General features: G+C 39.5%; 1 protein-coding gene, 2 long non-coding RNA genes and 1 pseudogene across 4 annotated transcripts in view; all 4 read right to left on the reverse strand.

The window, feature by feature from the left end:
* The window catches only part of LOC149114133 (uncharacterized), a 477,513-nt gene that overhangs the window by 225,030 nt on the left and 228,540 nt on the right, over positions 1–23,943 (reverse strand). The gene's annotated exons all lie outside the window — the stretch shown is intronic.
* Positions 11,730–14,599, reverse strand: LOC149114144 (tetratricopeptide repeat protein 28-like). Its single transcript, XM_089287549.1, has one exon. The coding sequence runs from the start codon at positions 14,033–14,035 to the stop codon at positions 12,875–12,877; it is 1,161 nt and encodes a 386-aa protein (XP_089143675.1). The 5' UTR covers positions 14,036–14,599; the 3' UTR covers positions 11,730–12,874.
* Positions 14,728–23,943, reverse strand: part of LOC149114145 (uncharacterized) — a 15,205-nt pseudogene continuing 5,989 nt past the window's right edge. Inside the window, exons 3-4 of the transcript XR_016206581.1 lie at positions 21,513–21,939; positions 14,728–16,561 (exon numbers count right to left, since the gene is read on the reverse strand). The product of XR_016206581.1 is annotated as an uncharacterized LOC149114145 (transcript). The remainder of the gene's footprint in view (positions 16,562–21,512; positions 21,940–23,943) is intronic.
* On the reverse strand, positions 19,488–21,497 carry LOC149114146 (uncharacterized). Its single transcript, XR_016206600.1, has 2 exons — positions 20,695–21,497; positions 19,488–20,114 (listed from the first exon to the last, which is right to left on the reverse strand). It is a non-coding gene; the product is annotated as an uncharacterized LOC149114146 (long non-coding RNA).

Below are 23,943 nucleotides of genomic sequence, written 5' to 3' on the forward strand. Positions count from 1 at the left end.
TCTATTTGAGCTTACAGCTGAAAGACATTGTCAATTTCTTGAAATGGATCCTCGAGCGGAAGAGTTGACTCACCCTTTACTACCCCAGCAACACTTGCTTTCTCCCCTCTTGGCAAAGTAATACGTCGATTAACAAATCATACAACAAAGTATTAAATTTTGCGTTGTTAATTTTCGCCAAAGCGTTTTTCCCCTGGTCTCTCAAAATCGCGAAAACTAATAAGTCCCGCCAAAATAAATAACAATAAGGTATCTTTTGCCTGATAAGATCTCTACCGGTAGATGCGTCATCCAACTTTGGTGTTCTAACCACTTTCATCTGGTATTGTAGATCAAACTACATTGCTGTCTGCCCAGCACTCTCCTCATAAGTTTATATTGTTGTCTGATCACTCTGCAGCGAAAAGTAACAAAATGATTTCTAACGTTGTGTAAATAAGAAACCAGTCGTATAGAAGGAGCATCTCGTTTTTTTTATTCAACATAAACGGTCCTATTTGAATGATAAAGCACAGTTTTAGAAATATTAATATAACAAAATGAAAATTGAACGGAAGACAGTCGCGGGCCGTCCAGTGCCTGATCGAGTCGTGCTTACGCCCAGTGGCACATACAGCAGCTATCGAATGCCAACAGACTACTACTAAGAGAACTACTAGTAGCCACGAAAAAGCTCAGTGGCAACCATGCAGGGTAAAACATGTGCGCAAGTGCCCAGCGGCAAAACAATAAACGCACAGGGCCAAGTGGCAAACACTTCAATATTCAAACGGGAATAAAGCCACAGATACAACAAATATAGTGAATTAAATTAGCTCCATTAATACATAAGAAGTATGGACGAACAAAATTCATCAGAACCAAAAATGTCCTGAACTTAAAGTACACAAAATAAACACTTACTGTTAGACGAAAAGGAAGAGATACAGCAGAAGCAGAAGATCCGGGGGTTCTTTTGAAGCTTGAAAATCTCGGTATCTCCGAGCGTTTGCTATTGAAAACCTTCAGCCGTGAGGTTTGACCGGGGGTTTGACAGACTTTTGTTTGATCTTAGAAAGTATACATGTCACTCAGCGGTATAAAGCTTCTTCTCGTCTTCGGAATCGCCCGTGAGCTCACCAAACTCATCATACTCTTCAACTGCAGCCCAACCATAGAGCAGGGTTTTGTCTGCAAAGCGAATCAACTTAGTGCACTTCTCGACGACAGACTTGGCCTTTTGGAGTTGCTCTTAAACCGCCAGAAGGTTTCGCACGGACACGCTCGGACAGATTAGAGATCAAGACAGTCAAGGAGCTGAGAATTAAACTCCAACTGGTTTCTGTTACCTTTAAGTTGTAGTGAACTGGTTGCCTTAGAGTCTGTTTCAATTTCTTTAGTTCGCCGGCGCATATTGTCGACTTCTCGTTCGTCTAATCACAACGAGAGTTTGAAATGACCAGATGCCTTCTGCAGCTTCATATCAAGGGGGATGGGGGAAAGAGAAATCAGCGAGTTGCTCCAGAATTGGAAACGTCTACCGACTGAGCGGAATGAAGCAGTCTCTAGCGGTGGATCAGGCATAGCACGAAATTTACTAATTTAGATTTAGTCAAGCTTAAAAGTGGAGCTCCTGATGACAACATGTTAACCTGGCTTGAGCCTGCGATCCAAACTATTACCCGGATAATGACCGCCGGCCGCCATGTCGCCACGTCGTCGTCGTCGTCGTCGTAGGGCGCACGCGCCTGCCATCCATGCCGCTGGCAATGTCGCCCATGGAAAAAGAGATATATTATTTTCTATTTCTATGAATGCATGTAGTTCTGTTCCTATAGTTGTGGCGATCCGCTTGGCGGCTCTTCGGACCGCCGGACCTTCCATACAAGTGGGTTCCAGGATATGAATTGCTGTACCCTGGTCCCAGAGGTTTTTCTTTTATATAACAAAGAAAAAAAAAAAACATAAACGATATTACAAAATAATAATATTAACAATAATTGTAATAATCACATTAATAAAAAACATCTTAGTACATAACAAGGCAGTGAGGAAGACTAGAAGGGAACTGACGAACCATACGTGCTAGTCAATCCATTATGAAAATAAAATGTATGAATATATAAAAGCTTAATCATTTAACAAGCAATTTATTAACTATGTACTAACTACCTAACTATAACTCGCTAAATAAAAATCTAACTAACTGACTGGCTAAGTAACATCCTTACTAACTAACTGCTGATGTTAGCCCAGGTGGTATAGGGGTGCTCAGGGTCGAAAACCTTATCTTTATAAAAAATAGTCCATAATCTCTTCAAGGAAGAAACACTAGAGTTGGCAGTCCTCAATTCATCGGGCAAATTGTTCCATAAATACGGAATCCTGTTAAAAAAAGGGTTCCCTTACAAAGTTCCGTCCTGACTCTAGTAATTTTCAGCTTATTACTAGTGTGTGATCTTAATCTCTCATCAGAACAAAATTGAAAATACGAATTAAATGAAGAGTTAAAATGCCCGTTCTTCATTTTATAAAAGGTTGAGAGGTCCTTGACTTCTCTGCGGTAAACCAGTGGTAGCAGGTTGAGACGTTTTAAGCGCTCATTATACGGCTAAAATCGGGTAACATAAGCCGAATCGCACGTCGTTGTACCCCTTCTATTCTTTTTATCATAGTAACTGAGTTTGGGCTCCAGATTTCAGAGGCGTACTCGAGATGAGAACGTACGAGAGACACATAAAGGGAGCTCAGAGTTGGTAATAAAATTTTGCTCCCGCTGATAGTGCGACGGATGAAACCTAGCATTTTGTTAACCTTATTCACCTGGGCGTGCATGTGATCACTGAAGCTGGCTGTACCTGACATAAGTACCCCAAGATCGCGCTGGGCTCCCACCCTGCTGGACTAGGTCTAGATCGTAACTAGTGGAAATACCTCCAGAAAGTAACTGCTTCGGAAACCAACATAATGCCCGGCATTATTCTTCTAGACCATGCCAGGCCGAAAACCAATGGTTGCGTAAGTAAAAAGTTAGCATAAGGCGAAGTAATCTACCCAAGTAGCTTTCAGCATCCAGGTGTGACGATTTCTACATCCCACTGGATGGGATGCTGGTCCATCGCCTTACCCCTGCCCAGCATTAAATTTGCCGGCACCTATCGTTTATACTCTGGATGAGTGGCACTGTGAGAGTAGAGTGTCTTGATCCGGAGTTCAGGCTGTCTAGCGCATTAACAAAAAGGCCGTTGCGGTGAAGCCTATGCTTTATTTAGTTCTGTTGTCATAACAGATCACAATTGGGGCACAAAATTAAAGAACTACGAAACGTCACTAGTGAGATCAAAAGGCGGTTTGGCCTCGAAAGAACAAGACCTGACTTACCAATTGACCAGAATTGTAAATATTCATTTTTGCATTTTAGTCTTCTTTAATGTCCCCGATATTAGTCCGCTAGGTTCTTATTTTTATTCTTATTATTCTTGACTGGAATAAACTGTGCCGAACAATAATTACTGGTTACGCCTGCAATGGAATTCCGGTCAAGTTTGACAGTTCACCGCTCTAAATAGAGAGGCGCGGTGACCTCGTGGCATGGTTAGTGCTCTCGTCTCCGGATAGAGCGGCTCGGGTACGAGCCCCGTCCGAGAATTGTGTTGTGTCAGGAGCCATGATCGGGGACGGAGACCGCAGGTCTCGGGATTCGCGCGCACCTATGATATGGGACAATTTTTCTATTTTTAGAACAAATTGCGCCATCCTGACGTCATATATCCGCGCGGATTCACGCACATGTCAGGGGCTCTCGCGTGGATGTTGTCACGTTGCTTGATCAATTGGTGAGAGTTGAGAGATTCTCTTGCGTATTTTTCACAGCGATGACAGGGAATACGAACCAGGGCGCTTATATGTAGCTTTATGCTCTGAGCTAACGGAAAAGGTGGGTTTTTCAGGGTCGAAAACAAGACTTCAATCTCGCGCTCGGAATGAATAATAAGATCTGCTCACGCTAGTTGTAAGCTTACGCGTATACTTAAGAATATAGCAAGAAAACTCTCTACTCTGGTATCGAGTTAATTTGTGAGTTTCTCAGACAATGTTTAATCATAACCAAAACCTGTTTTGATGGTTTCTTATTGTCTCTGCTTGTTTGGTGAGTTTGCAAAAGTTTTTGAAAGGAAAGTCTGACGCGTACAATTAGCTCATTTGCATAGTGCATGCAGCTCGTGCACTTTCAAGTCCGAGTCGGTGTTTTCAATTGTCAACAAATCTTGACAAAGATTTCTTTCGTTATCTTTTGTGCTGCGATGCTGCAACAAATTTCACGAATGCAAAAAAGGCTACTAACATCATGTGTGCTTCTTCAACATAAGCATAGTGAAGTTTTACACTGCGAAAATGAAAATATACAAGGAGTTTTGATAACTCGATCATGTAAATCGAAATCGTCATTCCAAGTTGATTAAAGGAAGCGTCATCGTAGCTTTGCTGATTGTTTCTGCTTTATTCACATATTTTCAGCTTAGCTCTTAATATGTTCTCAAACATTTATCAATCTTAAACATATTTAAAAACTATAGAATTTGTCATGTTTACTGACTGTACAAAACACGCATCGGCGGGCGCTCTCATTCATCGACAACAGAGAATTTACTGGATTTTTACACGAATAAAACTGAGCAGTATCTACGGACGTAAAGTTATTAAGCCTTGATGAAACATCAAGCGTTGCTTACAATTCAAGCGAAACTCAAACTAGCAATTATTTTGTTTTACTTTTCGGTCGCGATAGACTGACAAATTCCTCGTAAGCGTGCAAGAGGAGCTAGGAAACTATGAAGTCCTGAAGCTCTGCTATATCTAAACATATCCAGCTAGTTTATTGCTGTGTAATGGAAAAGCTGTTAATCTTCAACATATGTGAAATTTAAAGTGGAGTAATGTACAGCTCATGTAAAAGAAGCATCAGTCGGAACACAACTTGGTCAGCGATATATATAAGCTTACAGCGGAACATACCTAAATTCGACACTGTCTTACTTCACTCAAACTGGAGCAGCTTAGGACGAAAATACTTAAGCAAAATTCCAACAGACTTAAACGCGTTGAGTTGAGGGGCAAAAACATGAAACATTTGGGGAATTTCGGACGCCATTTCCCCCGCGCGACATCCGCAAAAATCCTCGCAGCATGTACACGCGTGTGCCGCAGGCGATGGCGCAATTTGTTCTAAAAATAGAATTATTGTCCCATATCATGGGGACAACCCCAATACTTGAAATGGCGCGCGCTTACGGTCTCCGTCCCCGATTATGGCTCCTGGTTGTGTTCTTGGGCAAGACACTTTACTCTCACAGTGCATCTATCTACCCAGGTGTATAAATGTCTATCGGCGAATTCAATGCTAGGGGGTGACCCTGAAATGGACCAGCATCCCATCCAGGGAAGAGTAGAAACTCCTCGCTCTGACCTGATGGGCCACTTGGATCTTATGTAGACTTTTTTCAGTCTGTATTTATGCACTGGGGGGTAGAAACGTAGTGAGAGGATTTTGCCACGTTTCTAACCTGTAATGAACTGTCATTCCATCCGGGAATTTGAGTAGTCGCCTCATCCTACAGAAACCGGAGTCAGTTAAGAACGATGATCAGTACGAGTTGATTTTATCGGGTTGGTGTAAAACCTCTTACGGACATCGCGTATTTTACATTTGTAAGGTATCGATTAGATCGAATTACATGTACAGTATTTAAAAAACACACTCGCGTCGAGTTTTAGAACATAAACAAGTAAAAATTGTTGACGTCAAGTAAGTAACGTATCACTTCTTCACGGCCGTAGTGCCGAACGCTTGTTCTAGCTAACATCGGTTTGTGATTATACGTGCCTACCTAGCCCGATTCTCAAGACGGTACAGGTCGCTCTGAAAATCAAAGTACCTACGTGGTAAGAGAATCAAAAGACAGTAAAAAACTTGAAGGGAAAACGAAATTTTGTTAAAATATAACTAATAACCACGTAAAAACCATTTAAGGTCAAGTGCAAGTGGGAGACAATATAATAAATAGCAGCCATCTAGACCAAGCTATTATTAGGTCGCTGAAGAACTGACTAAGCACGTAATGTTGCAACTGAGCTTAAAGTTGTTTTAATCGAGACGTTCATACCTGAATTGTGCTCAAGTTCTGAAGCGGTTTGTCAAGGAAACTCTCCCCAGCAAAGGCTCCATCAGTGTGTATACCGCTTAACTATATTTAAACCAATGGTGTCAACACATATTAAACCATTGTCTAAAAAAAACCTACCAAATTGAAAACTCATTTGATTGCATGTCACTTCGCTCATGCAATAAAATTTCATGTTAAAAATACCTCCGGTATCGTATTGAGATCAGTTCGAAAATAGTTCAGCTTTTTTTAGATGTCCTTTTTTAAAGGCTAACCATCCATTTTAGAATTGTATATTTTTATTATTAGCACCATTGACAAGTCTTGCACTGATTAAATTACAACATCAAAAAGGAAAAAAGAAATGGAACAAAGCCGAAAAAAGAAAAATGTACAACTAAAACAAATTAACAAGACATATATTTTTCACTTTCAAAGGAAGATTCTAGAGTTTGGTTTACTTCTATGCTTACTTGTGTTCTTATTTACCGTTACTTTCTTTGTTTGAAAGCATCATATTATCGATATCCTTCTTCCGGTCGATGATGTTAAAAAACTTATTTACACCGAGGTAATCAAGATTTGTGGTGATACACAAGTGCTGGTTGTAATCCAAATTCAGTGAACCCACTCATTACTAGACATTTTATGATAGATTAAAAAAATAAATAAACTAACAACAGTTAATTAATTATAATTACCGTGAATCCATAATGGCGTAGACCTACTTTACATCAAGTTTTGAATGACCTATCTTGCGAAATATTTAAGTCATATTGTTTTCTTTTCTTTTTTTTTCTTTTTCTTTTTTAATTTGTGATCTTTAAAATAGTAGGCTATCAAGGTAGAAAAACATTGAGAGGAAATATAAACCTCAAATAATCAAGGATGGCGTTGTGTGAAAAAGATAGAGACTAGTGTGCGCGAAGAATTCATGAAATTTGGGCTAGATTGTTCAAGGTGGAAAACATTTAATTTCTTAATCAAGAAGAAATACTAGGACTCAATTAAGAAAACTATAATCTAAATAATTTATCAACAGATTCTCACAACTGACTGAGTGAAATGATTATAGCAAAATGTAAGTGGAATTCTCATTTGATACTTTTTCTGAGATTTAAGTTACACCTCGCTTTATTAGCACATAATCATTCATTAAATCTAAATCTAAATTTAGTACAGGTTATCAAGACATCTTGAAATGCGGAATTCTCTGTTGATCCAGCACTTGTTGCAATGTTTGCATTCCCCTTAGGAAAACTGCAATTAGCGTCAAATTACCGAGACGTCACGTGAAACGCCAATCACCGACTCCAAAAGCTCGATGGAATCGGATGATAAAAAGACGTCGTGATGCCACGCGCGCGAGCATTTCTGGTCTCGATTAGCTGTACAGAAGGCCTTGTACTTTGCAGCTTAGTGGCTTACTTCTTATCAGAATATTAATGGAGAAGTTAAAGATGGAGTTCACTGGTAGGCGTCGATCCATCTCAGGGAACATCAGCTCGGCGTCCAGCGAAACTTCCTCTCGCAGCGGGGATTCATCTCCTGTGGTAGAAAATACCTTGAATGAGGTGGAAAGTCAAATCAGCGATATGGCGGACATCGCAAAAAGACGGCGGCAGCGTAGAAGCAAATCTGTCCCACACGTGAGACGATTTAACTGCTCTGCAGCAGATGATACGTTTGACTTCACTTTCAGCACCAAACTAGATGCGTCAAGCTTCCAGGAACTGCCGACTACAACTCTCTGTTCAACGGAACTTTGACGTTGAGGAAGACGAGGCATAGATCCTTTTTAAGGAAGGCCTTTACTTCCTTTCTCGTAATTATATTCCGATCTGCACAAGTTGAATCAACAGTGCTAAATTGACTGCGTCATCGTGATGTTAGAGTTGGCCAGCATCTCTGTTTTCCTCAGCGTCAAGACATTTATTGTGAAAGCAGTTTTTCAGGAAAACAAACAAGATTGTTATGACCTCGTTAGACTGAAACCACCACCGTGTCTGGGATGCGAACAATTTAGCCATAGACGAAATACTTGCTGGTGAGATGACACCCTTTTCTAACTATAGCTCTGCTATACTGTATCTTAGTGGAATTTAGTAATGCAAGATATGAACTTATGTAGTATACAATGATTTGTTTTCTTCTTTGGCGTGTGTGTTTTGTTTTCGATAGCTCAATTATGTTTGCTATGCATTCTAGGCAAACATGAAAAAAGCGTTTAACGTAGCGTTCGTCAACTGCAAAACTCCCGTTGGGACAAAACTAGACGGTAATTTTCAAAAATGCTTGTCTAATGTGGTCACTGACGGCCAGCTGTTTGTGTGCAATTGTCATACAACAGTTATAAACTCTTCGTGTTTGAGATTATTTATGAGTTGGACTGAAAAACGTAAAACAGACCATAGCAACTGATATAGATCTCACTTAAAAATTTCTTATGAATGGTCTGCCATAGTAATTGAATATTCCATATTTGCTTATTACCTTGACATTGATTGTGACGCTGACAATTATTTAGTTATTGGAGAAATCTATTGTTTCGCTTCTGAAGAGATAACAATGTACCACTCATTCAGTATAATGAGAGTGCTGGTGATTATTAATAACACACCAAAGTAACTTCATGTCTCTTTAATACGGTTTTATTTCCATATAGCTCAGTATACCTTTGTGTTATCGTTGAAAATTTTGCATCTTTGGAGTGGTATGTGTGATATCGTCTGGTATTTTTGGATGATCTTTAACCTCGTTGCCGCAAGAGTCAAACCTCAAATCGATAAACGTGGTTGCACAGATTTCAAATGCACATTGTTTCATTTTAAATTTAAGCTTTTGTGTGAGACCATTCCAACGCTTTTCCTGTGGTAGTGTAGAGCCGCTATAGAAGGTGGTTAGAACAGTAGATGTAACCCTGGTGACCATTCAAAAAAGTCAATTTTAAGGCAGTGGTGTCTGTTTTGAGACCGCTTTCATTACGAAATTTTAACATTGATTATTTATTTTGAACATGGAGCTCTTGATAGCAAACCTCGTGGCTAAGCTAGTAGCGGTTCCACTGATCCAGGTTACCTTAAAATCTTTGTCAAAGCAAGCTAGCGTGATTTGTAATTACTTAAGTGAGCGATTATTATACAACTGTTCTTAATTGCGGTCCAGTTGGCCGGATGTACTAAGCAGTTTAACAGAGCGCTACTGGACATCTAATTTAATTACGGCAAGTGCGTTTAGTGCGATAATCCTTTGTCCCACCTCTTTCATTCGACCTCTAGGATTACGGCGGATAAACTTAATGCTTTATTATTTGTTTTTGTCAATTATTCATAAGCCGCTGGCACTGTGTCAGTTGAAGAGGACTTTCTACTTGTGTGACGTCAAACAGTTCTTTTAAATTTGTATTAGCATTCATGTTGCAATATTCGCAGAGCCCCATCAAGGAGTTAAATAAGCTGCAAGATCCTCTCTGGAGTTGAAGCAGGTGGTTCTTACAGCAACCCAGAAGCTACTAAGATGCAATAAAATGCTACGTTGTTTGATTGTTGCGATCGGTAGACATCGATTATTTGGCTTAGGTATATCCGATGTGAGGGTTTTTGTTCACTGAATTTTCGGTGGCGTCTGTCCACCCTAATCAGATGCCACCAAAAATTCTGTGAACAAATAAACCTACAGATCCGATATATTTAAGTCAAATAATAATGCTGTGTTTTTTGTATAATTATACATTTCATCCAAGAAAGAACATTCAGCCCGCTTTAATTACAGCATATTACTTGAAATTGCCTTCAAAATTACATTGCATGGCATTTTAACCAAGTTATTAAACAGCTGATTACTAATATTTAGGCTGCAAATGGATGACTTCCAAACAAGTATAACTATGGACGACCTATTACACAGAGGTTTGTTTCTTAATATGATGCACCCATCGTTTCCAAAGTTTGTTCGATTGAGCATGTAATCTGGCAGTTTCCTTAACATTCTTTACAGTTTTGTTGTCCATATCATGTTTATTTCTGATCTATAAGAGTAACGTTCATTTGGAAGCACTCTTCTAGAGTTGTCTTCAACCTCAATCATGGTTGGATGCCTGGTCTGTCGTCTCCGTTTAAGCCAGTTGTTTTGATCGTTCCATTCAGTATGGCAACTTGACAATTCCTTCATAAAGGCATTCCTTTTGAGTGTACAAGCTTCCTTAGACGCCCCACCATGTAACATCAACAGAAAAATAACCGTAATGGTATCAAGGACAACGGGCAATAGCAATCATAACATCAGAAAACAAGCAAGAATATTAATTGTCTTCGTGACCTTTTTTTGCAAAAGGAAGTTATTGCTGGTGTTTTCATAGAATTTTAGTAGCAGAAGAAAATGTTCAGAACGAGAGAAGCTGGTGTCTATACGCGAGGGCATTTTAGGAATAGAGGTTTTAGCGATATATTTCCTTAACGACTGATGTTGAAAATAGTTGACTTTGGTTCCACAGTCGTTGTGGCAAATGTCTCTCACACAATAACAGCGAGCGTATAGTGTCGATTTCGCTTTGTTGTTGTTTAGTATAAATGAACAGGAATGCATATTCCATGTTAGTCCAAAACAAATCTGTTATCGAATATAAAATATTTGTACATGTGTACATAAATATTCAGTAACAGTATCTGGTATTTTTTGTGTTAAAATTCATAACTGACTTTAATTGTTCGTCAATACACGAAGTGAGTATTTTTTAACAGTAAGGAATTCCCATGTGTCATTTATGGGGTCATTTATTTCTGAGTGGTTATTAAAATTCACTTAGGAACAGCTACCAGACAAATACGCCCACACACCATGAAATAAAGACGCCCTATGGCTGCCGTTGTTACCGATAACCCTTGTATTTGGAATTCTAAGGTCATCATTAAAAACATGTGGGTAACTCCTTTTTCGCGTAAACTTTGAATCTTTCTGTCAGCTTCGAAGATATTGATTTTAAGACCATAAAGTTAAATCTCAGGGCATAGTTTAAAGTGGTACTTTGGTGAAATTTTCACCCCTTGAATTTTTAGATTTGTCACATAGAATTCAACGAAATATCAAAAGCGCCTTTTACCGTTTGCAAACATCTGCATACAGTGGAACATGTATAACGACCCTGCATTGAGCGGTCACCCTCTGTAGACCTCTTTAGCTTGGGCGGTTTGTTTTCCCATTGCAGACCACACGATGATACACTTGAGAATTCTTGCTTTCAAATTTTTAAATAGTCGCATGTATCTGAATGAATAATTTTAAGACGAATAAAAGAAAAATTCTCTAGAGAATATCACGTGGCCTACAATGGGAAAACAAACCGCCCAAGCTGAAGATGTCTATTGAGCCGCCAGTTTTCAAATTCCCGATTTTTCGCTAATACAAACGCTGTATTTGCAACCTTTATTAGGTGGTCACCTCTCAAGCGGCGGCGGCAACCCTGTAGCAGTCCTATGTTTGTCTTTCCTTGTTATTTTTACCTGTATTAAGCTATGAACGTAGCAACTATAAAATGACGGAATGAGATATTTTGTTGTGAACTGTAAGTCATAGAAATACAGCACTGTATATCGTAGAAGAGAATAGGACAATTTATTGCACAGTACTTTTACACAACGTTACGAATATTACACCGTTTATGTTACAAGTTGGCACTGAACCTTGTTTTAATTATTGATTGCTTGAAAGAGTGTCGATTGTCCTATTGTTTCCTTGCATGAAGTGTTTTCTGTAGCTACAGTGCGCCATTAAAGTTGACATTAGACCACGCCCAGTGAGTATTTTTAGTGATCCTGTATTAAGCGGCCACCTGTGTTAAGCGGCCAGTTCCTCAAGTCCAGAGGGTGGCCGTCATATACACGTTTAACCGTATTTAAGTTTGAAAAATGTGTAAAATATGCAAATGAGGACTGAGACGTCATACACTCAAGCAAATATTACATCAAGTATATAAATAAAGCTATCTCGGTATTTGCAGCAGAAACCATTGAAACCCGGTAGGCTATTAGTTATACCTGCAGCACACCAACGGCTTTTAAAATTTCAGTTCCCATGACAGCCCACTCTTTTCCAGTCCCCTCCAACCTGATTCCAATTTATTAGTGATTTTCAGCTCGAAAAACATTAAGCAAGGCCATGAGATATGCTTGCTGGATTATGTAGATGAGGAACGTTACAGGTGGCCAGAAAAGCCTCAAATATCAGGGAGTTTTGGAACCCAGTATGTTGCCATGGTAACAAAAATATTAAGCTGATATTGTCAAGATATTGTGGAGCACTTCTAGTAGAATATTACTGCCAAGAATTAATCATTTCTGTTTCAAATCTTTGTTCATCATATTTGATCAAAATTCGGTGGAGTTTACGATGTCACCACTTAGCTAATTTGCATATTTTTAAAACTTGAATATCTCTGGAACGAAAAGAGATATTTGAAAATAGTAAACTGCATTTTTCTTCTCGTAGAGACTACTTGTCCATTTTTTTAAAGTGGCTTAGACAGGAAAGATGATATTTTCGTTATAGTACCACTTTAACAATAGTTGGTTTTGCATGCAATCGTAATGCTGTAGTCATCATTGCTCGGGTAAAAAAAGCAAGTATTCTGAGTAAACTTGATCAGGCTTTTTCATTAAGCAACATAGTTTGCCTCCATTAAGACCCTGCTCCATTGGGGGTTCGTTGAGCCATTTAGCTTGATTTCTTAATTAATCTTAATTTTGTTTTCCAAAATCAAATGTCACGTTATCACCAATCAACACAAATGGTGCCCACTTCCTCACGTCAGAATAGCTGTTACCTCTCATCCACTTCATGGCCTCGTGAAGAGACTCACTGGCACTTTTCCCACAAATAAGGTGCTCGTAGGAACGGCTCATGAACTGCTCTGTTGCATTGTCGTCTATGGCCCACAGTGCCACCAACACTGAGCGGGCACCGGATCCTAAGAATGCTCGGGCGATTCCAACAACTCCCTCGGCTCTGACATGGCCACGACCACTGTGACAACAGCTAAGTACAACTAGTTTAGCACGAAGTTGAACTTTTGAAATGTCTGACACTGTCAATAAGTAGTCTTCCTCTTTTGGAGTCTTTTTATCAGTACGACGAGAGGGGGCGAGAGCAATTTCACCACTTTCGCTGTTACCGTGTGCAGCAAAATGTATCAAACTAACTGAATTTATCGCTTGAAGTACTGCTTGTTTAGTTGCTTGCTGTCCTAACAAGGGCTTAACACCCAGCTTTAATGCTATCATCTTTGCTTCGTTTTCTGCAAAAGGTAGTCGCGAAATGTTTTTCAGACATCCCTTGTAACGGACCCGCCCAACGTCGGGATTTCCCACTATCAGTGCACCAGTCTGGCTGTGATAGTCTGCAGGACTGTCCAGAATGAGCTTGAGAGTCATTAAGGAAGGAACGACGCGGATCCTGAAAGTCTCTGATAAGTACACTCCTTTTTCATTGGGTAACGCGGCAAATGGAATGTTGTATAAAGAACGTTCAGGAACTATGATGATTTCGGGTTCCTCAAAGAAGCTAGCCATAGGGGCGACGATCAGTTTGTAACACAGAAAAAGATCGCGGTTTCCTCTACTACCCATTGAAGTCTGATGGGATTCTGGGCTTTCCTCTTTGCAAGATTTAGTGTCTCGTTGAATACCGTTCAAAGAACGGTCTTCGCAATGTTCTTCAGGTAGGATGCCAAAACTTCTGAAGCTACAGGTAGCAAAATATTCATCCAAATTTCCAGTCAGTCCTTTAGAAACAGTCATTTCATTAACTTGTATGTTTCTGAAATGAACGACTCCCTTTGCTTTAAGAATCCACAAAAAATAGGTTGTCATAAGAATGAGAGATGTATAGACAAGTAGCATTAATATTTTCTTTCCTGAAGCTTTCGAAACAAGCGAATGATTGAAGATTGGCTGAGATATGATTCTCCAATGAATACTGAGCTGACATTAAATCCGCGAGAGCCCTGGCCCGGCCAAGCTCCAAAAAATACAAGGCTTCTATAATATTTCCACCAGAACACAACAGTTTGCACAGTACCCAGTAGGGCAAAACATGTTGATCTGCAAAAGATATCTTGAACTGATCGTTGTCTTGGAGTGAATTTCGTAAACTCTCGTATTTCTCAATACTTGAAAGGAGATAAAGCACAGCGTCATGAGTGTTTCCTTGTGAAAATTTAACTGCTGCAAGATTGGAAAGAAATGTGACCTGTTTGCCAGCTTCTCCATTCTTTTCACATATTGCAAGTCCCTTCTTCAGATATTCTTCGGCCTTAGCATATTCACCAAGGCATTCAAATACAGTTCCCATATTAGCATAATGTATTGCTTCTCCTGCACTGCCACAAATATCTTTGTTGATGGCAAGTGCTTTTTCGTAATATTCCGAAGCCTTGACAAAATCGCCAAGATTTTGACAAAGACTTCCTAGATTTCCATGACATGCCGCTTCTCCTTTCCTGTCACCAATTTCCTTTGAGATCGAAAGTGCTTTCTGAACATATTTGTTAGCCTCTTCATGCTTGCTAAGGGAAAGAGACAGAGCTCCCAGGTTTCAATGAGCGACTTGTTCTCCGCGTCTGTCGCCAATTTCGCTTGTGAGCGCAAGTGCTTTCTCGTGATACTCACTTGCCTTATCATATTCTCCAAGAAATTGAAGCAAAGTTCTAAGGACTTGGTAAGAAGAGACTTCCCCTTCCTTGTCTCTAATTTCTAGTTGGATGGTGAGCGCTTTCTCGAGAAATTCTTTGGCCTTATGAATCTCACCAACTGATTTAAACACACTTCCAAGGTTTCCGTAAGAACAGGCCTCTCCTTTTTTGTCCCCAATTTCCTTCTGGATCGCAATCGCTTTCTCGAGGTACTCTTTAGCCTTCTCAAATTTACCAACTGACAAATAAGTATTTCCAAGGTTGCCGTAAAATAATGCTTCTCCGCTTCTGTCCCCAATTTCAATTTTGATGGCTAGTCCTTTCTCATAACACTCTTTAGCCTTTTTGTTTTCCCCAACTGAGTTATAAACATTTCCAAGACCTCCGTAAGATGATGCTTCTCCCCTTCTGTTACCAATTTCCTTGTGGACTGCTAGTGCTTTCTCAAAGTGGTTTTTGGCCCTATCATAGTCAGCAAGAGTCAAAAATACAGTTCCCAGGTTTCCATGATGCGCTCCCTCTCCATTTCTGTCACCAATACTTTTGCTAAGCACCAGTGCCTTTTCGTGATACTCGCTAGCCTTTTTATATTCTCCAACTGATTCAAACACAGTTCCAAGGTTCCCGCTAAATGTGGCTTGTCCTTCTCTATCTCCAATTTCATTTGCGATGGAAAGCGCGTTTTCAAAATATTCTTTAGCCTTGTCATATTTACCAACTGATTTGTAAACAGTTCCAAGGCTGTTGTAAGAAATGCCTTCTGCTTTTCTGTCCCTTATGTTCTTTTGAATAGCGAGAGCTTGTTCCAGATATTCCCTAGCCTTCTCGTATTTTCCAGTTGATTGATGCAAAGTTCCAAGATTACCAGCAATGGTGGCTTCTCCCTTTCTGTCTCCAATTTCTTTTGTTATTGCCAATGCTAAATGAAGATATTCTTTCGCCTTGACATATTCGCCAACTGATTTAAACAAAGTTCCTAGGCTCCCGTAAGATGAAGCTTCTCCATTTTTGTCACCAATTTCTTTCTGGATCGCTAGTGCCTCCTCGATATATTCTTTAGCCTTTACGTAGTCGCCGAGAGAAAAGGATATTGCTCCTTCATTTGCTTTTCCAGCTGCCTCTCCCTGTCTGTCTCCAATTTCAATTCTCAACGAAAGTGCCTTCTGGTGAAACTCTCTAGCCTTGTCATATTCTCCAAGTGATCGATACACAATTCCGAGGTTTCCGTATGACGATGCTTGTCCGTCTTTGTCGCCAAATGCATTTTGGATAGCTAGGGCCTCCTCGATATGTTCTTTAGCCATAACATAGTCACCAAGAGAAAAAAATACCACACCTAGATTTCCATGATCGGCCCCTTCTCCTTTTCGGTGTCAAATTTCTTTTCTGATCGCCAGTGCTTTTTCATGATGTTCTCTAGCCTTGCAATATTTTCCAACTGACTGAAATACAATTCCAAGGTTTCCGTAAGATGTCCCTTCTCCTTTTCTGTCGCCAATTTTTATTTGGATTTCCAGTGCTTTCCTGAGATATTCTTCAGCTTTGACGTATTCACCGACTGATTGAAACACCCATCCGAGGTTTCCACAAGCTGTTGCTTCCCCTCTCATGTCCCTGAGTTCTCTTCTCATAGCAATTGCTTTTTCAAGATATTTTTTAGCTTTGACGTACTCACTAACTGACTGAAACACAGTTCCAAGGTTTTGGTAACAGATAACTTCTGTAATTCTGTCGCCTATTGACAGGTCTCAAAAACCGCTGAGCATGCGCACTCAGTTCCCGCCTTCAAATGTTTCAAAATGGCGGACGACGAATAAGATTTCGCCACGTAATTCAGCCTTTCATCAGGCTGCTCATACATTTATTCACACTTCCATAATCGGTTGAATTACGCCTTCGACGTTTCTAGTTTGCCTTGGCATTGTGTTTAGTGAGATCGGCGGTCATTTTCTACAGAATATTCACCCTTACCTGGTTCCCCCTTGTGTTAACGTTCGCTACTGGTGGAAGAGAAACTGGACTCTGATTTTTTCGTTTGTTAAGACAGCCCAGTGTTTGTTAAGCTTGAGATTTGGACTACGTTATCGTTGTTTCTTCCGCAAGGAAATATCAAAAATGACTTTTTTTTCGTTTCCATGGTTTTGAGAAAACACTTCCCAAAGGCATTATATGGTTGTAAACCGAAAGGAGCAGCTCAGTGAAGCTCTTTAACGATGAATAATGGCTGGATTAATGGCAATCTGACGGCAAGACCTCGTCCGAGCGGATGCAAAAAGTGACTCTGTGAGTAGAGACAAGTTGTTTTCTCATTAGGCGTTCCTTTCGTGTTAAATACCATCAAGATTGTAATTCCCATCATTTAATCAATGCTCTATTGTAGTGTATTGCACGCCTCTCTTTGTTCATGTGAAATAAAATAGGATTTGTTTAGAATATCAAGATGGAGTTGTAGTCTTTCTTCTCAGCGTCACGGTTAGCTGTCGAATTTTTCCCGCCATTTCAAGGTGCATCCACTTTGAAAAATTTAGCTTACCTAACTCAAAACAAGCAACTGGATTTCTCTTAGATTTTGTTGTACTTTTTGTGGAAATCAATAATATGCGCCAAGGGACAACAGGCCCTTCGAGGCTGTAAAGAAAAGGATTACTCGATCAGATCGCTGTTAATGAAATGAATTAGGGGAGGGTATTTTTTCTGTTCTTTCGGCCAAATGAAAATTCACGGAAAAATATTAAACGAGACAACTTGTTGCTTTCCGCAAAGTTGCGCTGGTGACACCTGATCAGGGAGGCTGACTAAAGTACCCCTAACATTACAGTGTTCGAGAGCCTGGACCACAGCGATTTAGCTTTCTTTAAACCCGAGCATTTGCAACAAACACTTAAGCTTAAGTTAATTCAAGCAGACGCACAGGAGCGAATAGTTTGCAGCAAACATTATATTTCGCCGAAATAGGTAGGTACATAAGCTTATATTCAAGCTTACTTCTCAGAATTAAAAATAATCGTACACTGTAGTAGGATGCAAGGTTGGTAGCATTAGCACTTCACTAGCTTCTGATCAGGGCATTGTAATGGTTTCTTTTGTTTTTGAAGCAATAAAGAAAAATTATCTTGCACCATACAATACCTGCGTTTACTTTACGGAGCATCCCTAAAAAGGGCTTTCCAGCATCAGTACCAAAAGTTTAACATACAGAAAATGCTTTACTAGTTGACACAACTCAACCTAAAAGACTCAACTTATTGATTTTTAATAAAAACAGAGAGCCAGATTTATAAAGCACTCCTGGGTCAATGTGTGATCCAAGTATTGCTGGAATATAAAACCCAAAAAACAATATTTAGGATTTAAAGTGAAAAAAAAAATTACTTCATGAATCTGAATGTCAGAAAAAAATGTATCATTCAATGAAAATGTCTGTAAGAAAAAATACCAATCATTATCAAATCTCGTTTCCCCACAGGTATACAGGTATAGCATCAAAATAATTACATCAGACCTTTTAAATCATTCAGCAGAATGCCAACTTAAATGTCGCCAGATTACAACATGAAAGCATACACAATGTAGTTGAGGAGCTTGAACAAGTCAGTGCAAAGTTACTGGAGAAAACACAAAGTAACTATAACCCTATTTTGACTGGCAAGTTGTGCATCACCAGTCTCCGCCCCAACCATTCCATTCAAGTGAAAAAAAAAATTGTGATCAAACATGTAAATTTAATTTCTTATTTGAAATTGAAAACAGACAAATAAGTCAGTTTTTGCAAAATCCAAAAGAAGCTGCAGTTTGAGAATGGGATCATTATAAACCTTTCCCCCTAGAGTCAACCATCACTCTGTAGTCAAGGTTCATTACAAATTTTAACTATATTTGAGCATGCATCAGTGCTAATAAACAACAAAAGGGCTGAAGTGCTAACCCATGTTTAATGAAGGTATCAAGATAATATTATCCTTGACTGTACTCAACTGTTAATACCGGTAGAAATTAAAGGAGCTCAGTCACGGTATTTTGAGTTATTTTGGCCACATACAAAATTACCTTTAAATGGTAGGAAACCTGAAAATAACAGTTTAATAAGATAGAAAAACACCAAAGACAATGATAAACCATAAAGGAACAAGGATGGCTAAGGATGGAGCAGATTAACATGGATTACAAACAACGAATTTGAAAAATTGAGGCTAAATTTTTTAATATGTGCAAACCGTGACTGAGCTCCTTTAAAATGTTGTGAACATTTGTAGCAGAACCAGAATTTGGCAAACATGTTCAACAGTTTCACAGAGCACTGACCAAGCTGAAGCACTATACACAAGGGTGGTAAACGCCTCTATGATCTGACTGAAATGGAAGCTTTCTGTGATCAGCATTCTGCTGGACTGTTTGGTCACTTGCAAAATACATGTATCTACAGTAGTTCAGAGACAAAATGTTTACTTTGCATTTTATCAGGGACATCTGGCATAACATCTTTTTGTGTTTGTGTGCCTGCTAGAAAAACTCTCCATTCCAGAGGGCAAATGGCTCAAATCTCAAAATGAAAGGAGCCAGTCACAGTTCACTGATGTGTACATGGTTCTTGAGTTCAGCCGCCACCCACAGCCATTACTTAACTATGAAAAGACCTTGGTCGACAGACAAGAAGACAGGAGTACAAAAACAAAATTTGTTTAATAAGGGAGGCAATAAACGTGAGATCACATGTTGCTAATAATCATCAACTGGAATTAAATTAGTTAGTCTGAGCCAGCAATTTTTTGGTATTTCCACTCTGTGCCCAACTTAGAAAACAGAAAAATTTGTTGTGGATCATAACAAAATTATTGTCCAATCAATGATCGTAGACAGAAGATGAGTCTACTTTGCATTAATACAAGGAGGTAATACCAATAAGAGTTATGATAGAAGTTTCAGTGTTACTGTATACTCCGAGAGCAGAAATGTACAGTGTTTCACCCAAAATTTGCAGAATAGAAAGTTCACGCTCTTCATCAAGGAAGACATTTTTTTGCATGCCAAGCACCATCTGGTCCACAAGTTCCATAGCAAGTACCACTTGGCATATGTGCACTGCAGTTGTGGATGTACAAAGTCACAACAAAATGGAAGTAGTTGATTTGGGAGATGATATCACTAAGAGTCACCGCAATGTTCACGTGACCATGGAGGGTGGCACAGTCCGCCCTTGGCAAGGGGCTATTGACGTTCAGCATCTCCTTGGTGTTGTATCCGTTGAAAGAGGAAATTATCACTGCCAAAACTTCCTTCAACATCTCCCTCTGCAATTCAAAGAGTTCAACTGGTCAAATGCTGAAAAAAGTTTTAAGGAATGAAAGTAATCTACATTTGTATAAAATGCAGTGTGCTTTAAGAATTTAGCAAGACATAGGACATGAAATGGTTTGTGCTGCTAAGGTATGGCACATAATTTTCAGAACCACCTTGAAGTTTTCACAGGGAAAATTTAATTTTAGAAGGTAGCTAGTTTTGTAACTGTGTAGGAAAATCAAATTTTCAAAAGAGGAGGCTTTAGAAGCAATAAATTGCCTCAAAAATGTAACAGAATCATTCAACCTGTGGTAAATTGTTGAAATTAACTCAAGAAAAACTTCAAAAAAAATTGTCAAAATAATTATGGTTAAGAATCTCCTGGTTTTTTCCATTTTCGAATTCTTAAGTAATGAAGACATTGCATGGTCAGGTGCTATGGCCACTGGTATGGAATTTTATTGGAAGGTGGAAACATCACAAACATGTATTGTGAAGTGGACATAATACAATGAACTATTATTTTTGAAAGTTGTACAATGTAAGTTATTAATGACCTTCTTAACTGTATGTATACAGAATTCTGCTTACCAATTTCTTATTCTTGACTTTTACTGTATGAGCCGAGGTGTATGCCAATGACAGCTCAGCTTGAAGAAAACAAAAACAGTGGAGATGAAGACGACGATGAACCAGAAGAAAGCTCAAATAGAGAGTCAGAGAATCGAGGGGATGACAAGTTCGATGATCGATTACAGGAAAAAGCTTGATGACATCAAAGCAAGCCAAATTTGCGGAGCGCTTCTGAATTTACATACCCTGGTCCCAGAGATTTTTCTTGATTTTTCTCCGCACGAGAGAGGTACGAGAGAGCCGCGAAGTGGTGAAAACGCGAGTCGCGAAGCGGCGAGAAAGAAAAACGAGGTTTTTCTTTCTCGCCGTTTCGCGAAAAGAAAAATGAAGAAAAACCTCTGGGACCAGGGTAGAATTTAAAAGGAAACGAATCCACCAGAGATCCTTCCATTATATACAAATCCCAAACAGAAACCAATGCAAGGATGTAGCAGAATTTCGCGCCGAATTTGCTGTGCTCCTCTAAGCGTAGGCTAACATCGTCGTTGTCGGCAAACATCAACTGCAATCCATTGATTTTATGCTCATCCTCGACAACCCAGTCTTTCTTCATAAATAACCATTGATAAAAGTGCAAGTATACTGACAAACTGGCCAAGGAAAAAGCACCAACTTGTGGTGAAAAGAGCACAATCAAGCGCAGTTCACACAAACTACCGTTCAATGGCCACTCGATCGCGCTTCCAATCCCCGCAGTAAGTCAGCGGTCAACGTTCTGCGCACGCGTCCTTAGAAAAAGTCCCCAGCCAATCAGCGGTTTTTGAGACCTGTCTCGCCTATTGCTATGCTGGTAAGAAGTGCTTTCTCGCATATTTCTTTTGCTTCTGCATACCTTCTTTTATGGAGGTACAGCGTCGCTAGTTCTATGCTTACGGCACATTCTTCAGTTCTTTCACCACATTTGCGAAGAATTTCATGAAGTTTTGTTCCGCATTTTAGAGCATTTGTGTAATCGTCCATAAGATAATAGGCCCTAAACATGGTCCAATATACTGTCTTGCAAATTAACTTGGCTAACTCGTCTTCAAATATGCCTGCTTGGTTCTTGAACATACATAGGCATTCAATGCATAAATCTATGGCCTTTGGAACTCGGCAAGTGTTAAGAAGGAAAATGGCAACAAAAAGACCGATAGAGATGGCCTCTATAACTTCGTTTATATTGTCCATGTCACGCACTTCTGTCACGGAAAGTAGAGAGTACTAGTGAAAACAAAGTAAGAGTTCATGCTCTTGTAAGTAACTGACAGGAATGTAAATGCTTAAAATGTTAATATTTCACCTTTGTTTCACTATTTTTTCGTTTATTCAGCGTTATCAAAGATGATCTTCGAAACCCAAGCAAGACAAGAATCCTTTACTAAGGTAAATAAACAAAAATACGAAATATAATTCAAGTGAATATAAAAAGTCATATATTTGAACTGCGGAGAAAGATGTGAAGACATGAATGATCATCATAGGTCTGTACACAACTTAAGCAGCTGTGACATTAAAGAAGAGAAGACATAAGACAGAGATCTGAGATCTGCAGTCACTGATATCGCCTTAGAAAGGGAAAAAAAAGCAAAGTAAAACAAAAGTATTACAACACGGGCTTAACCCTGTTGATCCGACGGGACGCGTCGCTGTCGTTTTGGCATAGTAATTCTCAGCGGAGCTCCATATTTCTTTATTGCCTTAGAAAGGGAAGAAAAAAGCAAAGTAGAAAAAGGTATTACAACACGGGCTTAACCTTGTTGATCCGACGGGACGCGTTGCTGTCGTTTTGGTACATGTATAGTGATTCCAAGCGGAGCACCATATATATATTTTTTAAGGTTTCTTAAAAGATAACAAAGAAAGAAGAGACAAATTTCGAAGCCCACGCCTGGAATTGACCCCAGGACCTATGGTCTTTAATGCCTAACTGGCACGAAGACCAGTTTCAGATCTCATCAAAGATATTTATACAGCCTTATATCAACGGAGTGGACAACGGATGGGCCAAGCCGAAGACGAAGACGTCAGAAAGTAAATGTAAGGGGTAGAAAACCACTGATAATGAGAGGGAAAATGAAGAACAAAAAAAGAACACATTCTAAAGAAAACGAGAACCCGTAACCCGGTTATTTACTTGGCCACCCGTCAAGTACTACGCTTAGCTTTGGTTATCTGGTGATCAGATAAGAAGCGCGGTACTTTCCTATTGGTAACGTCTCGGACTAGGATGACTCATTATATGTGTTATCCAGGACAGAGGGGGTGACTCTATTGTTTTCAGGTATTGATTCGTGACCGACGCATCGCTGCCAGCGTAGTCACATAGCAAAGAGTTAGCGCTTTGAGTAGACTATTCAGATTACGCGATTGAAGAAGGATGACAGAGGTTAAGAAAGACGAAACAACAAACCTAATATCGCTTTTGTTCGCTAGCTAAGTGCAGACGTGTACAGTTTCTTGTTGCTTTTTGTCTCTGTGCATTATCCGTTTTAGTTTTGTGCGCGCGTAAGGGTGTATTCTTGTTGAATTTTGTTGCGGATAAGTGGCGGGACCGCCTTCTTGAAAACGAGACGAGAAAAGTTAACGTAAAACGTTCGCGTTTTCTCCCTTAAATGTCTTACCAATAGTCTTGTTAATAGGAGGTTTAATGCATTGATAATATACCTTTAATCCGCGTGTTCTTCTGTGTCGATTGAACCAGCTGTTCCTCTCATCAATCCGTTTGAGTGTTGGGATGTTGTTTATTTCTTAATTTCCACCAAAATTTCCCTGCGATGTGATCGGTTTTTGTCTGTTTTGGAGCACCTTTGTAGGTAGTTATCAGGTTCTTGAATTCAATTCTTTGTGTTTCAACCTCCTTTGCTTTTTCTGTTGTAATTGTGTCCGCTGATTGTACAACAGCTTTATTTGTTGGCTTTTGTGAAGGTTTGTTGGCTTTTTTTCCTGTCCAGTTGCAACTGTCGACTGATTGCTGTCCGCTGCAATTGCGTTGTTCAGTGTTGTGGTTTTCAAATTTACAGTAAACTTCAAATTAGAGTTTGCCTGAGTAAGCTGTTTTTGGTTTCCTTCTTGCCACTTACATTTTGGTGTACAATTTCGGTGTAAATTAAATATAGCATTTAAATAGTCACATTTACGGTGACATCAATTTTGCTTTATGATTTATCTTTTGTCATAACCTGATAACTTGGCTTATTCCCGAACAATGCCACATCTTGAATTATG

The sequence above is a fragment of the Orbicella faveolata genome, unplaced genomic scaffold, assembly GCF_042242905.1.
Source record: "Orbicella faveolata isolate gen_17 unplaced genomic scaffold, um_ofav_v1 contig_14, whole genome shotgun sequence".
Lineage (NCBI taxonomy): Eukaryota > Metazoa > Cnidaria > Anthozoa > Scleractinia > Merulinidae > Orbicella > Orbicella faveolata.